The 21,615-nt window shown below is 41.4% G+C and overlaps 1 protein-coding gene across 4 annotated transcripts in view; it reads right to left on the bottom strand.

The window, feature by feature from the left end:
• The window catches only part of IRAK4 (interleukin 1 receptor associated kinase 4), a 41,608-nt gene that overhangs the window by 16,257 nt on the left and 3,736 nt on the right, over window positions 1-21,615 (bottom strand). For 3 of the 4 annotated variants that reach the window (XM_068276565.1, XM_068276567.1, XM_068276566.1), the window contains exons 2-7: window positions 20,700-20,869; window positions 14,624-14,769; window positions 11,992-12,135; window positions 9,320-9,480; window positions 8,861-8,925; window positions 4,429-4,543 (exon numbers count right to left, since the gene is read on the bottom strand). In XM_068276565.1, coding sequence (XP_068132666.1) covers window positions 4,429-4,543; window positions 8,861-8,925; window positions 9,320-9,480; window positions 11,992-12,135; window positions 14,624-14,769; window positions 20,700-20,869 — 801 coding nt within the window. Of the gene's footprint in view, window positions 1-4,428; window positions 4,544-8,860; window positions 8,926-9,319; window positions 9,481-11,991; window positions 12,136-14,623; window positions 14,770-20,699; window positions 20,870-21,615 lie in introns of those variants that run through there. The other variant, XM_068276568.1, reaches the window with a different exon arrangement.

The following is a 21,615-nucleotide window of genomic DNA, read 5'->3' as shown; positions in this document are numbered from 1 at the left end:
TAACCAACGATGTGCAAGATTATTTCAAACTTAACATTGAGCCTGTGGTGGAAGCCTTTCGTGGGAAATCTAGGTCCTGGAAACAACTACCATTATCGCTTATCGGGAAAATAAACATTTTCAAAATGATTTTTCTACCCAAATTTTTGTATGTAATACGGCAAACCCCTACCACCATACCTAAAAAATTCTTCAAAAACCTTCATTCTCTAATTACCACATTTATTTGGACGGGTCAGACCCCGAGAATTGCTTTTAATACACTACAACTACCCATAGACCAAGGGGGCCTGGCTCTTCCAAACATGCAACTATACTACTATGCTGCTGTTCTGGTGACGGCTCGATGGTGGTTTGGACAAGATAGCTACAACCCCGCGGTGGTTGCTGAAGCTGCTCAAATGGGATCCTACGAGAGGCTTACACTTTTGGTTTTTAGAGGTACAACGAATGATCATAGATGCACGATTCCGATGACTACAGTATGTAAGGTCTGGGATGAGGCTATTCGGTATATGGATGGGGATCGATACACGTCTCCACACACCCCCATATGGGAAAATCCTAAGCTGCAACATTTTATGCAAATTCCAGACCCAGTACTATGGGCTAGATCGGGAATTAAGTCCTTGAAGCACATTGTTTGGGAGGGAGTACTTATTTCTTTTAATGACCTTAAACAAACATTTTCCCTTTCAAATAAGATGTTTTTTAGGTATTTACAACTCAGACATGCCTTTTCTGCACAGTTTCCCGAAGGAGCTCCTATTTTAACAACTAGTGACATGGAGCAGACGCTCATGACACGTTCTCTTGATAAACCCCTGTCCGCATTATACTCAGCCCTGGTGGGAAGAGGCACCGAGAAGCTTCTCCTGTGTCAGACCAAGTGGAATCAAGACATTCCGGGTTTGGATAATAATGACTGGGAAGATATTCTAAATGATTTTATTAGACTCCCGATCTCCGCTAGAGATAGACTGGTACAAGTCAAATTTTTACATAGGACCTACCTCACTCCTGAAAGGATGCATAAGATCTCCAATGCCAATAGCATACTATGCCATAGATGCTCTATTGACACAGGCACCTTCTTTCACATGTTCTGGAGTTGCCATAAGATTACACCGTTTTGGGAGGAAATCTTTTCCATTATTAATGAAATTCTAGATTCCCAGTTTTTTTGTACACCTAGATTAGCCCTGTTAGGTCTATTCGATGAGCCCTCATGTAGTAAATACACACAGTATCTAATACGTATTTTATGCTACTATGCTCGCAAAGAAATCTTAAGAGTTTGGAAAGGTGAGGCCCTGCCTTCTATTAATCTCTGGAAACGTATGATAAATAAGGATCTTCCACTGTTCCGCATGACTTATAAAAATCGTAACTGTCCACAGCGTTTTGACAGGGTCTGGGCACCATGGTATAATAATGTTACAACTGCGGGATCCAACCCTGAGTTTTAACGGTGCGCAATAGCGCCGTTCAATATAACCTCCTATGATTCGTGAATACTATCAGGTGTGTCTGTAGATGAGCTCGGAGCCTCTTCTCTTTTCTTCCTCTCTGTCCTTACCTTTTCTATTCCTCCTCTTTTCTTCCTTCTGGTAATACCATCTGCTCTCATTCCTTTTTCTCTCTCACTTGGCAGCGCTGTCTCCTGCGGGAGGTGACTGTAGGATTGACCTAGCCATCACATCAATATTCTTTGTTCTTTTATCATATTATTATTTTGACATAATCAATGCCTTCACAGCATATGTTTTTTATGATTATGACCTATGTAATGTGTATGATTATTACGATACAGTTTTCTGCACCTACCTCCCTGCGTGGATGCGGTGCTATAGTGTATGTGTTATGTTTTTCTTCTATGAAACAATAAAATTGATTTGTTAAAAAAAAAGTAGTTAAGCACAGAACAGCTTTACAGGACAACTGGCAGCAAGGGGGAGAAGCACTTCGCAAATCATGTCTCACTGCTGTACTATCTGTAGAACTGCTATTAAGCACTTCTTAATCTGCAGCAGTTTAGGGATGGATTTGCACTATTCTTAACTGTAGTGCAGCTGTAGAAATCCACGGTAAACTGCTGCTATTAAGTTGGATTTGAGAAGTTTCTTATTATCATGCAGAACAGATCTGCTGCTGGTTAGAACAGTTTAAGAAAAAAAAACTGTCACTAATGCTTTGATAAATCTGGCCCACAGTGTTTATTTCAAAGTCAGAAAAAGAATATCAGACTACAGACTTTTCTCTGATAGCAAAGATAAAAAAAAAAAAAAAAAAAAAAAAAAAAAGGTATGAAAAGCTGTTGTGTCACAGACCATTACAAATGTTTATAACAAGTTACATTTCCTCTGCTCACTTCAGACAGTAACAAATGCACTGTGAGGGAATTCCCCAGCCCCTCATGGCTCACTTTGCTGTCAAATTAGAGCAGACTGCCATCAGTTTAGAGTGAAAGAAATTTGTTACAGTAAACCAAAGAGATAACCAAATAAAATGTTTACATCATTATTTACCAGCTCTTCAGGAACTCTCTCAATCCCAGGTTCAACACATGTTAATTGATAGTGTTCCTTTAAAATAAATACACGCAAGGTGTACATTTGTCCCAGAGCAAAATGCAGTATTAATATATTTTTCTTATGTCACTTTCACTTGCAGTAGGTAGTAAAAATCTAACTGGTTGGAATAGTCCATCTCCTCATGGAGAATTCTCAGTTTCTTCTTTATCTATGTCAGTTTCCTGGATACTACAATTTATATACAAGATAGATTTTTACAAACAGCAATCTACCATAAACCAACTGACCGGCATATTTACCTGAGGTGGAATAGTTTCCACCCGGAACACACCAAAAAATCTATGGTTTACAGCGAGGCTCTGAGGTATAAACGAATATGTTCTAATTCAGAGGACAGAGACAGACAACTTGTGTCGCTACGTAAAATATTCATAGATCAGGGCTATCATCCACAAATCGTTGACTATCAAATACACAGAGCAACTTTAAAATCTAGAGAGGAACTATTGAATTACACCCCAAAGACTGAAAACAACAGAGTCCCAATAGTGGTCACCTACAATCCAAGATTAAAGATGCTGAGGAAGATATCGAAAGCCCTGCAACCAATACTACAAGACATTAACAGAGGGTTTACATTGTGGAATGGGATTCATGACTCATTATGCAACATGATTTACTTGGCTTCATGATCTTCAGAAACCTGCTAGATTTCATGTTTACTTGCATGAGCTCACTGGCTCCAGCCTGCTGATCACCTGACATCTAACTGCTAAATAGTAACCAACACAACTGCCATCTTTGTGTTTACTATATACCTGCATCAGTGTTTTACTTCATGAAAACCTGAACTGAAAATTAAGAGACAAAATAAACATACACAGGTCATACTTGCCTCCTGTGTATTCTACTCCTCAATCTCTTTCTCCTCTCCGGCGTTCTGTTTGTCCACTGTGATCAAGGGAATTCTCCGTCCTCCATTTTGAAATGCTATTACCCCATAACAGCTTCATGGTCAGCACACTGTTAAACTGTAACATCGCCCACTTGAGGCATAGGAATACATGGCACATCAGTTGTCCTCTCAGCTATAACTGACATCAACTGATATATAACTGACAGCAACTGATATATTTCAGTTCTGACAAAATGTTGTCAGAACTGGAAGGGATCATTGTTACAAGAAAATGGTGAGCTTCCGAGAGGAACTGATGGCAAGGTAACTATGTAATGATCATTTGAAGTTACCTCGTGTTTATTTTAAATAATTTTTCTCAGTTCAGGTTCCCTTTAAGCTTACATCTGGAAATATGCCTGAAGAAGGGGACTAGATCCCAGAAAGCTTGCATTATTTAACTTTATCAGTTAGCCATTAAAAAGGTATTACTTTTACAAGACTCTTTTTTTTCTACCTACATTCTTTATCTACCAAAGCACTTACTGTATAGCAGTTATTCAGTATAACTGTCAGAATAGTGTGCAAACAAGTATGCAGGCTGGCCAACATCTTTGTATATCTTTTCCAGGGAGGGCTTTTGTCAAGAATAAATACCAGCAATACCGAGAATCTCCCATGAGCAGATGAGCAAATGTTCTGAGCTCCCTTCAGTTCTCCACAACTGTTTACAGAACCTCATTCACAACTAATAATTCTACTGAGGAGTTGTCAGACACAAGAAAAAAATGTTTCCTAAATATTTGAAATGCTTATAGTTTTCCAAGAGATCATTCATATATATATATATATATATATATATATATATATATATATATATATATATATATATATATATATATATATATATATATATATATATATATATATATATATATATTACATTTTACAGTGATTTTGCATCAAGTAACAATGACAATAAGGAAAATGAGTACATACCAGACAAGCCAGCCTGTCCAGTAAAGAACCATTGGACATGTAAGTATAGACTAAGCAGTACTGGTCACCATCATTTGAGAAGCCAAGCAGTTTTACAATATTTTCATGTTGGCACCTGGAAAGATATGGAATAGTGAAGGTATTCTGATCAAACACACTCATACACAGATGTGGACCTTACTGCTCATTGAAAGTTCTCCCAAAACAGGTAAATGAAAAGCAATTGTACCCTGTATACCATGTATGCCACTGCTATGGCATCAAGTAAAGCAAAATCTTGCGTTGAAAGACATCCATGGCTACAATTACTAGGTAATGCCTAATGATGTTGATCCAGGGATTTTATCCGATTGCCATCTGGAGTCGGGAAGGAATTTTTCCCTTTAGGGGCTAATTGGACCATGCCTTGTAAGGGTTTTTTCGCCTTCCTCTGGATCAACAGGGATATATGAGGGAGCAGGCTGGTGTTGTATTTTATACTGGTTGAACTCGATGGACGTAAGTCTTTTTTCAACCAAAATAACTATGTAACTATCTAAAAAATAAGTGTGAGAAGAGAAAGTAGACAATCTATTTTGGCCTGGACAGATTTGTTGGTATGCCTGAAAAAGAGTAATTTTTCAAAATTAGCTGTTTTCTTTAATCTCACATATCTAATAATGCAATTAGCCTATTAACTTGTTTACCTCCTAGTGATGGTGGAAAGCATGCATGTGAATGCCAGCGGATGTATATATGCACCCTCTGAGGGACCCGTGGGTGTTTCCTCCATTAGCAAAATGGACCGTTTTAAAACATCCATTTTGCATTAACTTGTTAAGTGCAGGAAAGCAGACACTCAGCTGTTTGGTATCATTGTGTCCCACACTGAACACGGTCTAAAGAAAGCACAGTAGAACATTGCCTGAAGATATCAGGAGGAAAATCACAGACAAGCATGTTCAAGGCAAAGACTGTAAAGGCCATCTTCAAGGAGGAACTTTTTGAGCAAAAGACTCCCTGTTATTTCTGGGAGACTGTTGATTTGGATTCTGCAGCCGGCTGTAGCAGAGCTGGCTACCATTGGGCTACCATTGTGTGGATGATCTGATAGCCCCTACTATTTTCTGGCATGCTTATCTGCAATGCACATCCTATTATGGATTCTAGATGTAGGACCATGGGGAATACACAGAATGCTTATAAGTGCCCCTCTTGCTTAAACCTGCTTTGCAAGTCATGTGACAAATAACTGTGCTTTAAAGAGAAACTCCGACCAAAAATTGACAAAAAATTTTACCCGAGAAATCTATTCCTTTTCACAAACAGACCATCAGGGGGCGCTGTATGACTGATATTGTGGTGAAACCCCTCCCACCAGAAAAGTTCGAACTTTTGGCAGTTTCCTGTCTGGGAACCTTGTTGCATTGTGGAAAATAGCTGTTTACAGCTGTTTCCAACTGCCAAAAACCATGCAGCAGCTACATCACCTGCCAACAGTAAAATGTTCACTGGAGCTCCTCTTTAAAGCAGTTTTCCCCAACCCTGTCCTCAAGGCCCACCAACAGTGCACGTTTTGGGGAAATCCACAGAGGTAGTTAATCCGCTCTACTGAGATACTAATTAACTCAACTATGATGTGTGTGGTTTTCTGCAAAACATGTACTGTTGATAGGCCTTGAGGACAGGGTTGAGGAACTCTGCATTAAAGAGACTCTGTAACATCAAAAAGATCCCCTGGGGGGTACTCACCTCGGGTGGGGGAAGTCTCCGGATCCTAATGAGGCTTCCCAGGCCGTCCTCTGTCCCACGGGGGTCTCGCTGCAGCCCTCCGAACAGCCGGCGACAGACCCGACTGTCAGTTCAATATTTACCTTTGCAGGCTCCAGCGGGGGCGCTGTGGCTGCTCTCGGCTCCGAACTACACGGAAATACCCGATCTCAGTCGGGTCCGCTCTACTGCGCAAGTGCCGGAAACTTGCGCCTGCACAGTAGAGCAGACCCGACGGCGATCGGGTATTTCAGCCTACTTCGGAGCCGACAGCCGTCAAAGCGCCTGCGCAGGAGCCAGCAAGGTAAATATTGACGTCATCTTTCTCGGAGGGCTGCAGCAAGACCCCTGAGGGACGGAGGACGGCGTGGGAAGCCTCATTAGGCTCCGGAGGCTTCCCCCACTCGAGGTGAGTACCCCCCAGGGGATCTTTTGATGTTACAGATCCTCTTTAAAGGAGAACTGTAGTGAGAGGTATATGGAGGTTGCCATATTTATTTATTTTTAAGCAATACCAGTTGCCTGGCAGCCCTGCTGATCTATTTGGCTGAAGTAGTGGCTGAATAACACCAGAAACAAGCATGCAGTTAATCTTGTCATATCTGTCAAAACTGTCAGAAAAACCTGATGTGCTGCATGCTTTTTCAGGGTCTATGGCTGAAAGTATTGGAGGCAGAGGATCAGCAGGATAGCCAGGTAATTGGTATTGCTTAAATGGAAATAAATATGGCAGCCTTCACACACCTCTCTCTACAGTTCTCCTTTAAAGTGTACCAGAGCTCAGTAAAAGGGGAAAAAATTACACATACTTGGGGCTTCCTCCAGCTGCACACGCTCGGATCACTTCCACGAGGCCATCCTCCTATGTCTGCAGCTCCAGTACAGGGTCCCTGCACTTCCGTCAGTTGAAACCAGTCTGGTGTAAGAGAATTGCGCCCTCTACACATCTCTTCAGTGGCTGCTGGAGAGATATGCAAAGACCGCACTTCTCCTGCGTAGACTGGCTCCAACTGACGGAAGTGCGGGGACCCGGTACTGGAGCTGCAGACATCGGAGGACAGCGGTGTGGGAGCAATCCGAGCGGATGGGGCTGGAGGAAGCTTAAAGTGACTCCGAGCTCAGAGTAAAAATAAAATTTAAACTTACCCGGGGCTTTTTCCATCCCAGCCCTGGTCGGGACGTCCCACGCCGGCCTCCTGGCTCTTCTCCCGACGGCTGTCCGCATAGCGCGGACAGGCCGGTCCCCCGGGCGACACTGGCGAGTGTCGGGCCTTCTCCTTCCGTATACGTCACGAATGACGTCACACGCTGGCCGCCGCGCGTCATGACGGCGGCCGGCGTGACAGCACGGCGCATGCGCGGTTTAATCGCACATGAACTATGCGGACAGCCGCCGGGAGAAGAGCCAGGAGGCCGGCGTGGGACGTCCCGACCAGGGCTGGGATGGAGAAAGCCCCGGGTAAGTTCAAATTTTATTTTTACTCTGAGCTTGGAGTCCCTTTAAGGTGTGTATAAATGTTTTCCTTTTACTGAATAATAAACAATACCAGATGTATACTGGGCATGGGGGAATAATCAAATACTCACCGTACCTCTCATTCCTCTCTGTCCCCCACCACTCTTCTCCGGTCCGTCCTGTTGTCCTTGGCGACTTCGGTGACCCGGACATACTGTGCCGCGTATGCGCAGTATGTACTGCTCCCCTGTGGCCATGCCGAGTGACGTCACAGGACAGGAGCATGCTCGCTCCCCCCACGTCTCCAATCAGCACTCACGCTGGGACGCTCCTGTCCTGTTACGTCACTATGCGGCCACAGGGGAGCAGAAATTACATACTGCGCATACTAAGCACAGTATGTCCAGGTTTGGAGTCGCCAAAGTCATCCAGGACAACGGGACGAACCAGAGAAGAGCTGATGGGAGTGGAGGGGAATGGGTGAGTATTTGATTATGCCCCCTACTCAGTACAGGTTTGGTTTTTACCAAATGACAAACAGAGACAACATGGGATTGTTAACAAACAGAGACAGGGATTGTTGCTGCCAGCTGAGGGCCTCCTGGGATGTCCTTGTGTGTGTTTGGTTGAGACCATCTTTTGGACAAACCAGACAAATCTAAAACCTTTTGTACAAGTTCCATAAGATATATACGTACCCAATAAAAGAGGGGGCTTTCAAAAGCACTGTATACCTACTGTGAAACATGGAGGAGGCTCAGTAATAATTTGGCGTTGTTTCGTGACCTCTGCCTCTGAGTGTCTTGATTTAAGGAATGATGGCATTTCAAGACTATTAAGACATTCTAAGGTGAAATATAACACCCAGTGTCATAACGTTTTGCCTCAGTCACAATAGGACAATGACTCAAAACACATCTTAATGGACCAAAAAGAAAGGCTAAGAACAAAACACTAGACTATTCTGACATGGTCTTGAATCTCAATTTGATCCTATCAAGCATCTATGAATAAAAATGAAACATGGTGCAGTCTGAGAAGGCACCCTTCCATCTTGACACAGCTGGTACAGTTTGCTCTGGAAGAGTGAGCCAAACTACCTGATGAAAGGAGCAGTTGTCCGAGAGCTCTTATTTTTCATGGAGGAGTGCCAACAATTGTGTTCACATTGCTATATACATCACATTAAACACTGATTATTTATTTGGAACTGGAGGTTGCACTTACTTCGCCATTGTTTTGATTTCTTGATTAAACTGATCTTTAAGGTCTTGAAAACTACCATCGATAATCTAGGGAACAAACAACAATAAACACCCTTAAAGTACACCAAAACCGAAAGGGATATGGTTGCTGCCAAATTTATTTTCTTTTAAACACCAGTTTTCTGTCAGTCCTGCTGATCTCTTTGGCTGCAGTAGTGTCTGAAATACACACCTGATACAAGCATGCAGCTAATGCAGTCAGTCTTCAGTCAGAAACATCTGATCTTCATGCTTGCTCAGGGTCTATGGATAAGGGTATTAGATGCAGAGGATCGGTGGAACAGCCAGGCAATTTGCATTGTTTAAATGGAAATAAATATGTCAGCCTCCATATCCCTCTCAATTCAGGTGTGCTTTATTCTCAAGCTTTTGCATTAAAAGTAATAACTAATTACAGTACCAAAAACAAGTAAAGACTTACTGTTGTCAGTTTTTTTATGGCCACTTTTTCAGACTTTATATATCCCTGGAAAACCACTCCAAACCCACCCTCTCCGATTTTATTTCCTCCTTCAGAAATTGGTCGCTCATCAAAATTTCGAGTTACTTTGCTCAGTTCATTAAACGAAAAAATACTAAATCCTGTAATAAATCAAACAAAAAGGGAAGGAAGTTATTAAAACGTGGCAGATGAAAAAAAAGTTATAAACAAGAACATAATCTCACATAAATGTGCAACAAGACTGAGGGCCCATTCACACTTGAGCGTTTTGCCGGCGATTTCAGCAAAACGCTCAAACGCTAGCGCTTTTGAAAGCGCTAGTGTAATGAAACCCTAAGGGCCCGTTCTTACTTGGGCAATTTGCGCTAATTGCCGCAAATCGCCCAAAAACGCCAAACGCAAATGCGTAGCCTGTACCATTTTCAGGGGATTACCAGGTGATCGCTTTTCAGTACAATAGAAGCGCTAAACGCAATCACGGAAAAATCGCCGCAGTGTTCAGTGATTTTTCCGCTGGAAAAATCACTCACGCAAAATGCACACAGCATTTTTTTTTTCCAAAAAACAAGACGGGTCTTATATTAGTTTTTGCTCCTAAAGGGGGTGTCTTTTTTCCCCATTAACAATAATCAGCATTTATTCTTGGACAAAAGAAAAAAAAATTCAAATATAGTGAAATCATCACATTCTGGAACATCATCATAACTCTCCAAACTATGAATTTCATCATAAATTTGTGAGTTTTTTCTTTTTCCATGTACAGCAATCTACATTTACAGAAAGACTTGCAACCCTTATTTTTGGTCTGCTTTTATCCATCAAGGGCCCATTTGTCCTGCTGCATTCAATTGTCAACTGATTTTACCACATATAGCTCCTGGATGCCATTTTATTTTTTTATGAACTGTAACGAGTACTTATTTTTGGATTAGGGTTTATATTTCAAGCATCCTCAAAATCCCCAAAAATCATGCTAATTTCAGCGTAGGTCTCATTTTGGGGGCAGCAGGGTATCGACATTGGAGGGTTGCACAGTGTCACTAAAGGATGGTCATTGAATCTCTTGCAGCACAAGGAGAAAGACAATGAAGAGCTGAGGACAGGACACTGCCTAGAGGAGGCCACACACCATGCAATTTTTTAAATATCTGTTCAATTCAAGAATTGCAATAAATTTTTCAGACTGATTGTAACACTTCAAAAATATGACCAATGTACCACACACCTATGTTAAATTTTTCCTCAATTATGATAAAAATGATTGGAAACTGAGAAAATTGCTAGAACGTGTATATTAATAAATTGACAATATAACACACACCATACAATCTTTATAAAAATTGAAGAAAAATTTCCAGTGTTATGGATCGATAAAAAAAAATAGGAAATCCGATCGGATTTTTCAGTCGAATTAAAAAAAAAAAAAAAAAAGCTTTCGATTTTTTCAAGAGATCCGATCATATTTATCGAACTGCCATAAAATCAGAACATTTTATTGTATCGTGTGTGTGGCCACCTTAACAGCAACTAACTTTTTGCTTTACTCTATATACAACAGAGATTCTGTATCACAAAAAAGGCATGCATCCAATTAATTATGTTCCTGTTGTTTTTGGTATTGAGAGCTTATTGAGCTTATTGAGAGGTTATTGAGAGCTTGGTGTGCATACATGAATTACGTGTGCCAAGGAAAAAACGGTCGCAGGTAAACTGCTGATATTACAGCATTGATACATTTACAGCATTGGTACATTTACAGCTATTCTACTATTTACAGTGTATCTTATATTGATTGGTTCTGATGCCTAACTTAAATACCAACAAAGGCCAACAATTACTGTTTTCATCCTTATAAACCAAGTATAATTCTCTGTGATGTTAAATATTATTCTCCTTACCAACAAAGCCCAAATTAGATATGTATACTTTATTTTAATAATTTACATAACTGCATGAAATTGTGATATTTTTATATGCATAGAGTTCATTCTTTCTAGATACCTGCTAAGTGTACGAGAGGAGTCGGCGCTGAGACTTGGGCGCAGGATACAGCCAGTATATGGCTGATCCTGCTGCTGCACAAGTCCTGGCCGTGTTAAATACTGTTCCCCCTCCAGGCCGCCATGGATGGTGGGGAACAAAATCATTTGGCTTCCAGCAATTGCTGGAAGCCTAATTATTGTGTTTTAAAAGTAACTTCAGCTCCGTCTTCTGACGGCACCGAAGTTACTCCCTGTGCGCTGCTAAAGTTGTAATTCCTATTACGGTTTATGGTGGCGTCGGTTGCGCCCAAGTCTCCTGCGCTGGAATAACAGTGTTCGACCTGCTAATCCCTCTAGCATTTACAATAAACATCTGACTCTTTGCCAGTCCCTAGTCCATCTAGTGGTGCTGAAGTGCTAAAAGAGATCTGCACAGGGGGAATGAGGAGTGCAGAGGAGGAATTTACTAGCTGGGGAGGGATGGAGAATTTTAGAAGGAGGACTACCACACACTGCAGATAGCTTGCTACGAGTATAGGGCACAGAGTAGCAGGTTTATTACAAGTATACTGCCTTATTCATCAGGACCCCATTTCAATACATTTTACCCAAACATTAGTAGAAGTACAATAAAACTTTCATGTAAGGCTCTCCACTCAGGATATATACCTGTTTCTTCATCATTCTCCTCTGGGTGTGCACTTTGAGAAACAGGGCTCTCATGGGCTGTCTGGCTACATCTCTTAGCAGTGGGTTTCAGCTTCTCACATTGATCTATAGGCATTGTTGGGCAGGTAGAGCTGGTCTCTCGCTCTAATAACAACAATAGGCAATACAAAAATTGGTGCATAGTTAGGTTATCCAACAGCTGAATTAGCTACATGTATTATGCTAACGTTAAACATAGGCTACTTGGCAGACTCATATGTATTTGGCAAGACATGCATACTTTTTTTTTCTTCTGAGAAGGACAATTAAAGCACTACTCAAAAATGCAGTCAGAGTTCTTGTATATGTTACAGCTGGATCATAAAGTTGGCCAGTACTATTGGCTACTGTGGCCGATTCTTGAAGCACTTACTTCTTTTGGACTTTGGCTGGCCAGAATGGGACCTGACAGGAGCTGAACAGCCAAGTCCCGAGGAAAGGCTTTTGTGAAGTGCGGCAGAGCAAACAGCATACCGGTAAGTTTCAGTGGTGGGATCTGCATTCCCAAACTCTTTCCCCTGTCACTCGCCCTGTGTTCTCTCACCTCTGTCCCAGGGAGGAAATATACAGGACAGCCCAGTCAGTGCATCTGTACTCTCTCTCTCCCTGCTATGTGTGTGATCTCTGCTTTATTGTGGTCTGTGTCGCCACTATTCATATGGTAGTGAATACCGGCAACACAGGCTGCAATAAAAGATAGAGACAAAACACACACACACAGCAGCAGCGATGGAGAGAATACAGGTGCGCTGGACGGGATGTCCTGTATATTTACTCCCTGGAGACAGACATGAGAAGAAAGAGGGGGAAGGGAGCAGGGGAATGCAGATGCCACCACTGAAACTTGTGCTGTTAACCTTTCCCTGAAATTTGGACAGCCAGGTCCTGTTATTTTGCGTTCTCGCCAGCCTAAGTCCAAAAACCTATTTCTAACACAGTTTGCTTGCATGTTGGCAGCAGTAGCTGAACACTTCGAACACTGGCTGGTCAGATCCTAAAGTGGCCTAGACTTTGGCTTCTGGCTGTAAAATATATAATATACGAGTGTCAGCTACTAAATGGTTAATACTAAAAAACAATGCCAAAAAATGTTGTTTATATAAAAAAAAATGTTTCCTGCAATGCTGCCAGCTCCTGTGTAGAGACTGCTTTGAATTTTTCAGTCACCGCTCCACCTCAGACTGCAGCAAATGGAATAGTATGCAGAACAAGAAGCAGCAGAGCAATCTCTACATAGGAGCCACTGTAGCTGTCAGCAGCATGGCAAATACACATTGTGGGACTTGCCCACTAGGCTGCCAGAGAAGAGACAAGTATACTCTACTTGCCCCATCATAGAGACTTTTATTTGTATGGATATCTGCTTTACAACAATGATCTGAAGTTATAGTGAAACTCCACTAGCACTGAGAAAAAGTCCTATCTTTTATTTTAGTCTTATGCATTTCAGGCAATTATTGCAAACCTTATTTCAGCTTACTTACATTCAAAACACATTTATACCACAAGATGTCTAAGGCCTAGTGCACACCAGAGCGGTTCTGCTGCGGTTTGCGATCCGCTTGCGGGTGCGGATCCGCTAAGGTAATGTATTTCAATGGGCTGGTGCACACCAGAGCGGGAGGCGTTTTGCAGAAACGCATACTCCTGGGCTGCTGCAGATTTTGGATTGCGGATGCGTTTCTGCCTCAATGTTAAGTATAGGAAAACCGCAAGCCGCTCTGAAAAACGGCACTTCAGATCGGTTTGCCAGGCGTTTTTTGTTACAGTAGCTGTTCAGTAACAGCTTTACTGTAACAATACATGAAATCTACTACACCAAAAACGCTTCACAAAACCGCAAAATGCTAGCTGAAACGCTACAGAAAAAGAAGAAAAAGCGTTTCAAAATCTGCTAGCATTTTGTGGATCTGCTAGCGGTTTTTTGGTGTGCACCAGGCCTGACAGAGAGTGATTTGGCATTGTACACGTTTACTGACAGGTAATAATTGACTCTAAATACAGACAATGAATAAGAAACTGTTAAACTGTGTGCAGCTAATTCCATAATAGCAGCTAACAATGTGAGGAAATGTGAGGCTTCTGGAAGGCATGGTCAATGTGATGCAAATAATTCCGAGTTGAGGACTTTGTACATTTTGAATGCAAATTAATGCAGCTTGAAAATGAACCAATCAAGTCCCACCAAGGTTTAATTTTTTTGGTCCATTTTTTTAAGCCACAAATATTTGTATAATCCTGCATCAAGCTGGAATTATTACCATCTCATTGACCATCCCTAGTTTCCAGGCAGTCTGTACTCCCCAAACAAATGAAATGGAATGATACTTTTCACTACCAATAAATTACAAAACGTCCTGTGGAGAACTGATGTATCTTTGTAGCAACCGTATTTCCAAAGAAAGCAGAGTTTCACTGTAACATTCTGACCTCCATTTCTGCAACCATCATGCTTAGCAATAAATGCATGGCTGAAATACCGGTGGACAACATACGGTGCTTAGTAAGATTGGAAAGGTTCTCTACACTTGTTACTGCAGGAATCATACCATACCCAGGCATATTTATAACTTGGGAAAGTCAAGAGAATTACCATGGGGAAAAAGAGATGCCGCAGCCAGAAAATCATTCTTAACCAGCAAGTCAGTAAGATCGCGGACAGTGCAGTTTGTTGTTCCCCAGTCATACAGCAGTTCCTGTGTCGGGCTTTTCCCCTTTTTAATGACGCCTTCAAATCGCCTTTCAAATAAATAAATACAAATAAATGCAGTTGCCAATAAAACATCAGAAACAAAAATAAAGAAATTAACTGGTATAAACCTCTTTACTAGGCATGTCACCCAGTGGCATCATGTATGCATCCGTCTCGCCTGGCAGCACTGGGTCTTCAGTTCAAATGTGAGCCAGAACACTATCTGCATGGAGTTTGTATGTTCTCACTGTGTTTGTGTGTATTTTTCCTGGTATTCTGGTTTTATGCCACATCCCAAAAAACATATTGATAAGCTAATTGGCTTTCCCGAAATTGGCCTTACACTCAGGGCCGGATTTGTACTCTTTACTGCCCAAGGCCACTATCACCAGCTGCCCCCCTTCAGTATAGATAACCTGATGAACCCCCCTCCAGTATAGGTAGCGAAATGACCCCTCCCCCCTTCCCTCCAGTGTAGATAGCCAGATGACTCCCTAATCTCGCCTTTTCCCACCCCCCTATCAGTATAAGTAGCCAGCTCACCTTCACACCGCAGCAGCCATCAGCTTATCTCCAGCGTAGAAGCTTCCTCTTGCTTTCCATCTCCAATGCTGCCCAAGTCCATAGCCGCCGGCCACAATGCAAACATGCACAGAGAGCAAGGTGGCTGCTGCATAGGTGGCTGGCAGCAGAGTACCACGGTCAGGTGCTCACCTGGCCTACCTGCATTGCAGCATTTGCAAGCTTGCAAATGCTGAACCAGTTTAGCCTGCTGCTTTGGTGCCCTTGTTCCTGTGGGGCCCCAGGCCATGACCTAGGCGGCCTTGGCCTAAATCTGGTCCTGCTTACACTACAATGGACATAGTGGTGATGGTAGGGATCCGATTGTGAGTCTTTATGAGGGACAGTTACTGACAAAAGTGTATACTCTGTAAGCAATGGAGTGCTATACAAATACATATACATGAAATAACAAGCTTGCAGATAGACTGAAACATTTAAGGAAAATTCCAAGACTTGTATCAAGTAGAAAATTCAGTACTTACATCGGAATGATCAAATATTAATTAACAATAGTAGCATGTATAGTGTGACTAATGATTTTAGGGTCAGTGTTGTTCAGTGTGAACATTTCATAAGTATGTAACTACTTTTCATGCTATGCAATCATCTGTAATTATTCTGTGCTCTCAAACAGTCTGTAATGAGTGGGACATTTATTTTGTAATTTTCCAACTCATTAAGGGCTCAAACCCACTAGCAGCCTTTTCTAAGCACTAGTGATTTGAAAAAGCTCTTGCTCATGCAATGCTATGGAGGATTTTTTTTATAAAATCACATCGCTTAAAGACGTACTCCGGTGAAACTAATGTAATAAAAAAAAGTGTTTCATTTTTACAATAATTATTTATAAATTATTTAGTCAGTGTTTGCCCATTTTAAAATATTTTAATTCCCTGATTTACATTCTGACATTCATTACATGGTGACATTTTTACTGCTGGCAGGTGATGTAGCTGCTGCATGCTTTTTTTTGGCAGTTGGAAACAGCTGTAAACAGGTATTTCCCACAATGCAGCAAGGTTCCCAGACAGGAAACTGCCAGGAGTATGTACTCAGAGTTTGTGGGAGGGGTTTCACCACAATATCAGTCATACAGCGCCCTCTGATGGTCTGTTTGTGAAAAGAAAAAATGTCTTATGTAAAAGGGGGTATCAGCTACTGATTGGGATAAAGTTAAAGTCATAGCTATCCATAAATGCTAACAGGTGGTTATATGTGCAGGCACTATATATATATATATACCACCATTGAGGTATTTCTTCTTTCAGCTTATAAAAGAATGGTGGTAGGTAGAGACAGGGTTAAGAACTGATGAGTGACTGTACTGGCAGAAGAAGAGTTAACTGAAGAGAGGCCATACAAGCAGAGGCAACTTAAAGGACAATTGAAGTGAGAGGGTGATGGAGGAGGCCATATCTATTTCCTTTCAAGCAATACCAGTTACCTGGCTATCCTGCTGATCCTCTGCCTCTAAAACTTTTAGCCTTAGACCCTGAACAAGCATGCAGCAGATCACGTGTTTCGGACATTATTGTCAGATCTGCCAAGATTAGTTGCATCCTTGTTTCTGGTGTGATTCAGACACTACTGCAGCCAAACAGTTCAGCAGGACAGCCTGGCAACTCGTATTGTTTAACCTCCCAGCCATTCAATTTCCCCAGGATTTCTGTGCACAAGGCGATTTAATTAATTATCATAACCTTTTTTTTCCCTTTAACTTGCTACAATGTGTCAAGCAAGGGTATAGTATACAGTGCAGGAGAGTATTGACGTGTATGCACGTCAATACTGTTCACAGCATGTTTTGTATTGACGTGTATAACTGTCAATTCCGCTAGGGAGGTTAAAAGGAAATAAATATGGCAGCCTCCACATTTCTTTCACTACAGTGGTCCTTTAAGTGCATACTATCTAAGCTTGCTAAAAAGGTGTTATATTTTGGGTGGGTATGCAGGAACTAACTTTTTAGGCTCTTTGGGAATATACTGGTGGAAGGGGGTTAAGTTCATGGTACAGAGGACACTTGGGGTGACTGTGACACGAGTAAGTATACAGCTGTTCTGATGGGCCCTTTTGGGTCAGAATGAGGTAATAGAGCTGATAAGTTTTTTCAGAAACAGAGGAACAATTAGACCTTTTCTTCTTATCCCCATTGCAGGTCACAATGTTTCGGCACTGGCCTGGAAAATGGAATACTAAGTATCTGAGTAGAAAGGAAACCATTTTAGATGTCTACAGTATATAAACTTATAGCAGTCTATTCTGAGGGCTGAGTGCAAGGTGATGAGGGCTGTGGAAGCAGAACATTGTCTGCCTTTCTTGTAGCACTCTGCAGTAGCTATGCCCCTATGAAGAGCACACTGTGTCAACAGACACACCAACCTTCAAATACACTGCATGGCCAAGGGTCTTTCTTTTTTTTCTTAAACAAATTTTATTTGGTTTTAAAATTTTAACAATCCTCATAAGGAGTCCAAAGAAATTTTTGTACAGTCATTAAGCTTGCTCTGAGAGCCACAACCATTCAGGTAGTATTTGGAATCTCTCTACGGAGGACAAAAAGAAAAGAAAAAGAACCCCCCCCCCCTCCCTCCACCCTTAAGTAAGAAAGAAAACCACCCTTTCCCACCCTCTGTCACCGTCCTATACCAAATCAAACATTTGGGCTTTGATTATTATTGAAGCAAATTTCAGAGATCTTGGTCACTTCATAGAGTTCACAGTAGTCAGGGATTTAGTTATACCTTTAATTGGCCCAGCTCTCCTAAAAGATCTTTTTTCGCATACCAAGATGTATACCTATAGGGTTCCATTAATTTGCGTATTTCGGCTTGCTTGAATGAGTAGGTTATATAGTTTTTCCACATCTTGAAAAATCGTGGAGTATGTTTCTCCTTGTGCATTTGGGTTTCTACATTATCAAGGTGGAAGATATATGTGAGCTCCTGTTTAATGTCCCATTTAGAGGGTAAGCTGGGATAGATCCATCTATTATAGATCACTTTGCGAGCGGCGATAATTATGTGGGCTAATTGAGGGACTTGCTTATTGGCTTGCCTTTGGTTATGTTGTGTATGTTCTTCTTGTGGGCAATGATTAAAAATACAAAGTTGTGGTGTCATTTGCAGATTGCACTTGCATATAGATAGTATAAATTTGTTAACTTTGGACCAGTAATTTTTAATGGGTGAGCATTCCCAGAGGCAGTGAAACATAGAGGCATCAGGTTGGGAACACTTGGGACAGCATGGCCGATAGTTGATCGGTTTGTTTTTGTATTTGATGTTGAAGGCATATTTGGCCCTATGAATCATTTTAAAATGTGATTCTCGCCATGTTTCGTCTATGACTAGAGCGCGGAATAGGTTGTTACCTTCTAGAATACTTTTAGTCAGATTCTCTATCTGCAAGTCTTTAGTCCAGGCAGTGAAACTACTATTCGCTTTTTTCTCAATGGATCTGTCGGCTATAGTCTTCTGTATCTCAGACAGAGACATCTTAGGTCTTTGGGGGTTCAGGAATCTGTCAAATTCATTTAGGTTCATTATTTCAGCCATGCTGTCCACCATGTTCAGTAAGAATGATTTTAACTGTGCAAAGTATAGGAAGTGGGTTTTGGGTATACCATATAGGGCTCTCAGTTCCATAAAAGTGTACCATCTGTTTCTTTTAAAGTACCAAAGGTTTCCCAGTTTTGAAATTCCTCTAGTTTCCCAATCCAGAAAACCTCTATGTTGTATGCTAGGCTGGAAACCTGGGTGGCCCCACAAGGGCATATATTTTGAGATTTTAACTGGCTGTCCAAACCAGTGACGTAATGCCTTCCAGGTTGCCCAAGTGTCTCTAACCATTCTACTCTGTTTTAATCTAGTTGGTAAATCTCTATATGGCGTGTGGAGGACTGCCATCGGGGACCATGGCTCCATATACGATCTTTCTAGTTCATAATTAGAGTAGATACTAGATTTACGTTCCCAATCCCTAACATGTCTAAAAAGACATGCCAGGTTGTATGACCGGATATCTGGTAGATTTAGGCCGCCATTTGTTTTAGGTAGTTTTAGTTTAGTGTAGGCTATTCTAACCTTGCGACCTCTCCAGAGAAATTTATTAAAGGCTCTCTCCATCAAATTGATGTCACTGTGTTTTAACAGTAGTGGTATAGTCTGAAGCGGGAAAAGTAATTTCCCAAAGCAGACTGATTTGATGATTGATGCTCTTCCAATGGTCTTTCTACCTTTGATTTTATCTAGAATCCTTTTTTCTCTACCTGTTTTAGCAGAATGTCTCACATCATGTACACTGTAACATGAGTGCAGAATTCAGAGCTTTTAAAAGTGACTAAAAACAGCACCAAAAGCACAAATCAGCTGAGAATTATTATTTTAGGCAGATAGAATGGGCTCTATTCACAATCACACATGCGGTAAAGGATTATTATCGCTATATTATCGGCAGTGATCATTTCCACATTTACCAAAAATTTTCTGCATGTTTTTTACATGAAAAAAGTGGCATAAAAAAAAGTGTCAAAAAAATAAATAAATGAAAGTCCAGCAAACACAGGGCTCTAGGCTACAGACTCCATTTTAGTCAATGGGAAGCAAAATATATCACCTGGTACTTGTAGATGATATAAAATCAGTGGTTAAGTCCTTTTTTCTTTTGCAGACATTTTTCCGCATTATTTGCAAACTTTTTACGCAGGCGTACAATTTCACGCATGCGGGAAAAAACATGCGGAAAGTTTTCTGAATGTCAAGATGGTCTTATTTCAATTGGGAATTTACCGCAAGTGTATTTCCGCATGCGGGAAATTATTGTGAATAGAGCCCAATGTGCTGGGAAATAACAATGGAGAACTTGCTTTATTACACGAAAACTCCTGGCAAACTGTGTGGCATGGATAGCAATCACACGCCCGCTGGCAGCACAGCTTTTGGCAGTATAGTATGTCCCACCATATACTGATCTGCAATTACTACTTCTAGCAATAGTCTAATTTAGAGGAGACAGCAGGAAAACTCATAGGAAACAGTTCTCCAATCACAGCACCCTACAGCAAGAAGTGTTGTGATTGGTCAAATAGTGTGGGCGTGGTTTACTACAACCTATCATAAAACTAAGCAGTTCGAGAGGGTGCCCTCCACCCAATCACTTTCCCTTATAATGTTTTCTTCCGGGCCCTATAAAGCGCCCTACTTTCTTCCACCATACCATTTACTACAATCCAGAAGGAATCAGATGTAGAGATGGTAAATAAGATGCTTATGAGGGTAACTGCTAGATGGAACCTATGCTTTATATGTAGCCCTCTTATTTCACATACACAAACCAGAATAAGAAAAAAAAAAAAGCTCAATTTTTTATTACTTAAAATAAAGAAAATATGGTAATATGGTTTCTTTAATACCGTATATGAAACTGTGTGTATCGTGGTTCACCTGAAGCTTTCCGTATATCCATAGCTACCGCTTTCCATCCATCTTGGGGATCAAGAAAATCAGCCAATTGTGTGAATAACCCTGGATTCAGGTTGCGGACAAAAGTAGATGGTGTAACCGTCTTACTCATTTTCAGGCCCTGTAATAAGAACATTCAAATCTTAGGAGTCAGCTTCCTCTATTTATTTGTGTGTAGAATACATGTTGGGCAATACAATCCAGTTATCACCATCAGTAAAGTGGATCTTGCAGAATTCTGATGTACATAAATCCCATATCCTGTATAGCTTAGCAAAGGAAGCATTGCTATTAGTAATGTCAATGCACACAAAGCTACCAGATGTCAGTTTACTCTAGTCAGAAGAGTGTAGGTTTTAATCACATCAAATTCATGCGAGTACTGCATTCTGCGCCTTGCACTTATCCCAAAGCTACAGACCCAACTTAGGGAAAAAGCCACTGTGATCAGCCAAAGGATTGATTTTAACAGACCTCAGTTGTATAATCCAATGCAGACATGGCCCTGAACAAACAATTATAGAAAGGTGAAAAACTGTGACCTTTACATATTTTTTTTTAGATTTTTAGAAATATAGTTAGTGTTAGGCTCAGGAGATGGGGAGGTTAGTGTTAGGCATAGGGCAAGTTATTGCTGGGCAGAGGAGAGGGAGAAGTTAGCGTTAAAACGCAGTGCGCTCTCTCTCTCCATCTTTCTACGGCGGGCGCAGTACTATTCTCCGCCAGAGGCAGACGGAGGGAGCGCACTGCTCTCGCTCAGACTGGCCGAACTTATGGGACCAGGTTCAGAAGACAGAGAGGACTGAGTTAGGCGGGGTAGGAGTGATCCATGTGGATGGGGCTGGACGGAGGAAGCCCCAGGTATGT

This window comes from Hyperolius riggenbachi, chromosome 3, assembly GCF_040937935.1.
Source record: "Hyperolius riggenbachi isolate aHypRig1 chromosome 3, aHypRig1.pri, whole genome shotgun sequence".
Taxonomy (NCBI): Eukaryota; Metazoa; Chordata; class Amphibia; order Anura; family Hyperoliidae; genus Hyperolius; species Hyperolius riggenbachi.
This window is presented reverse-complemented; position numbering and strand designations above follow the sequence as displayed.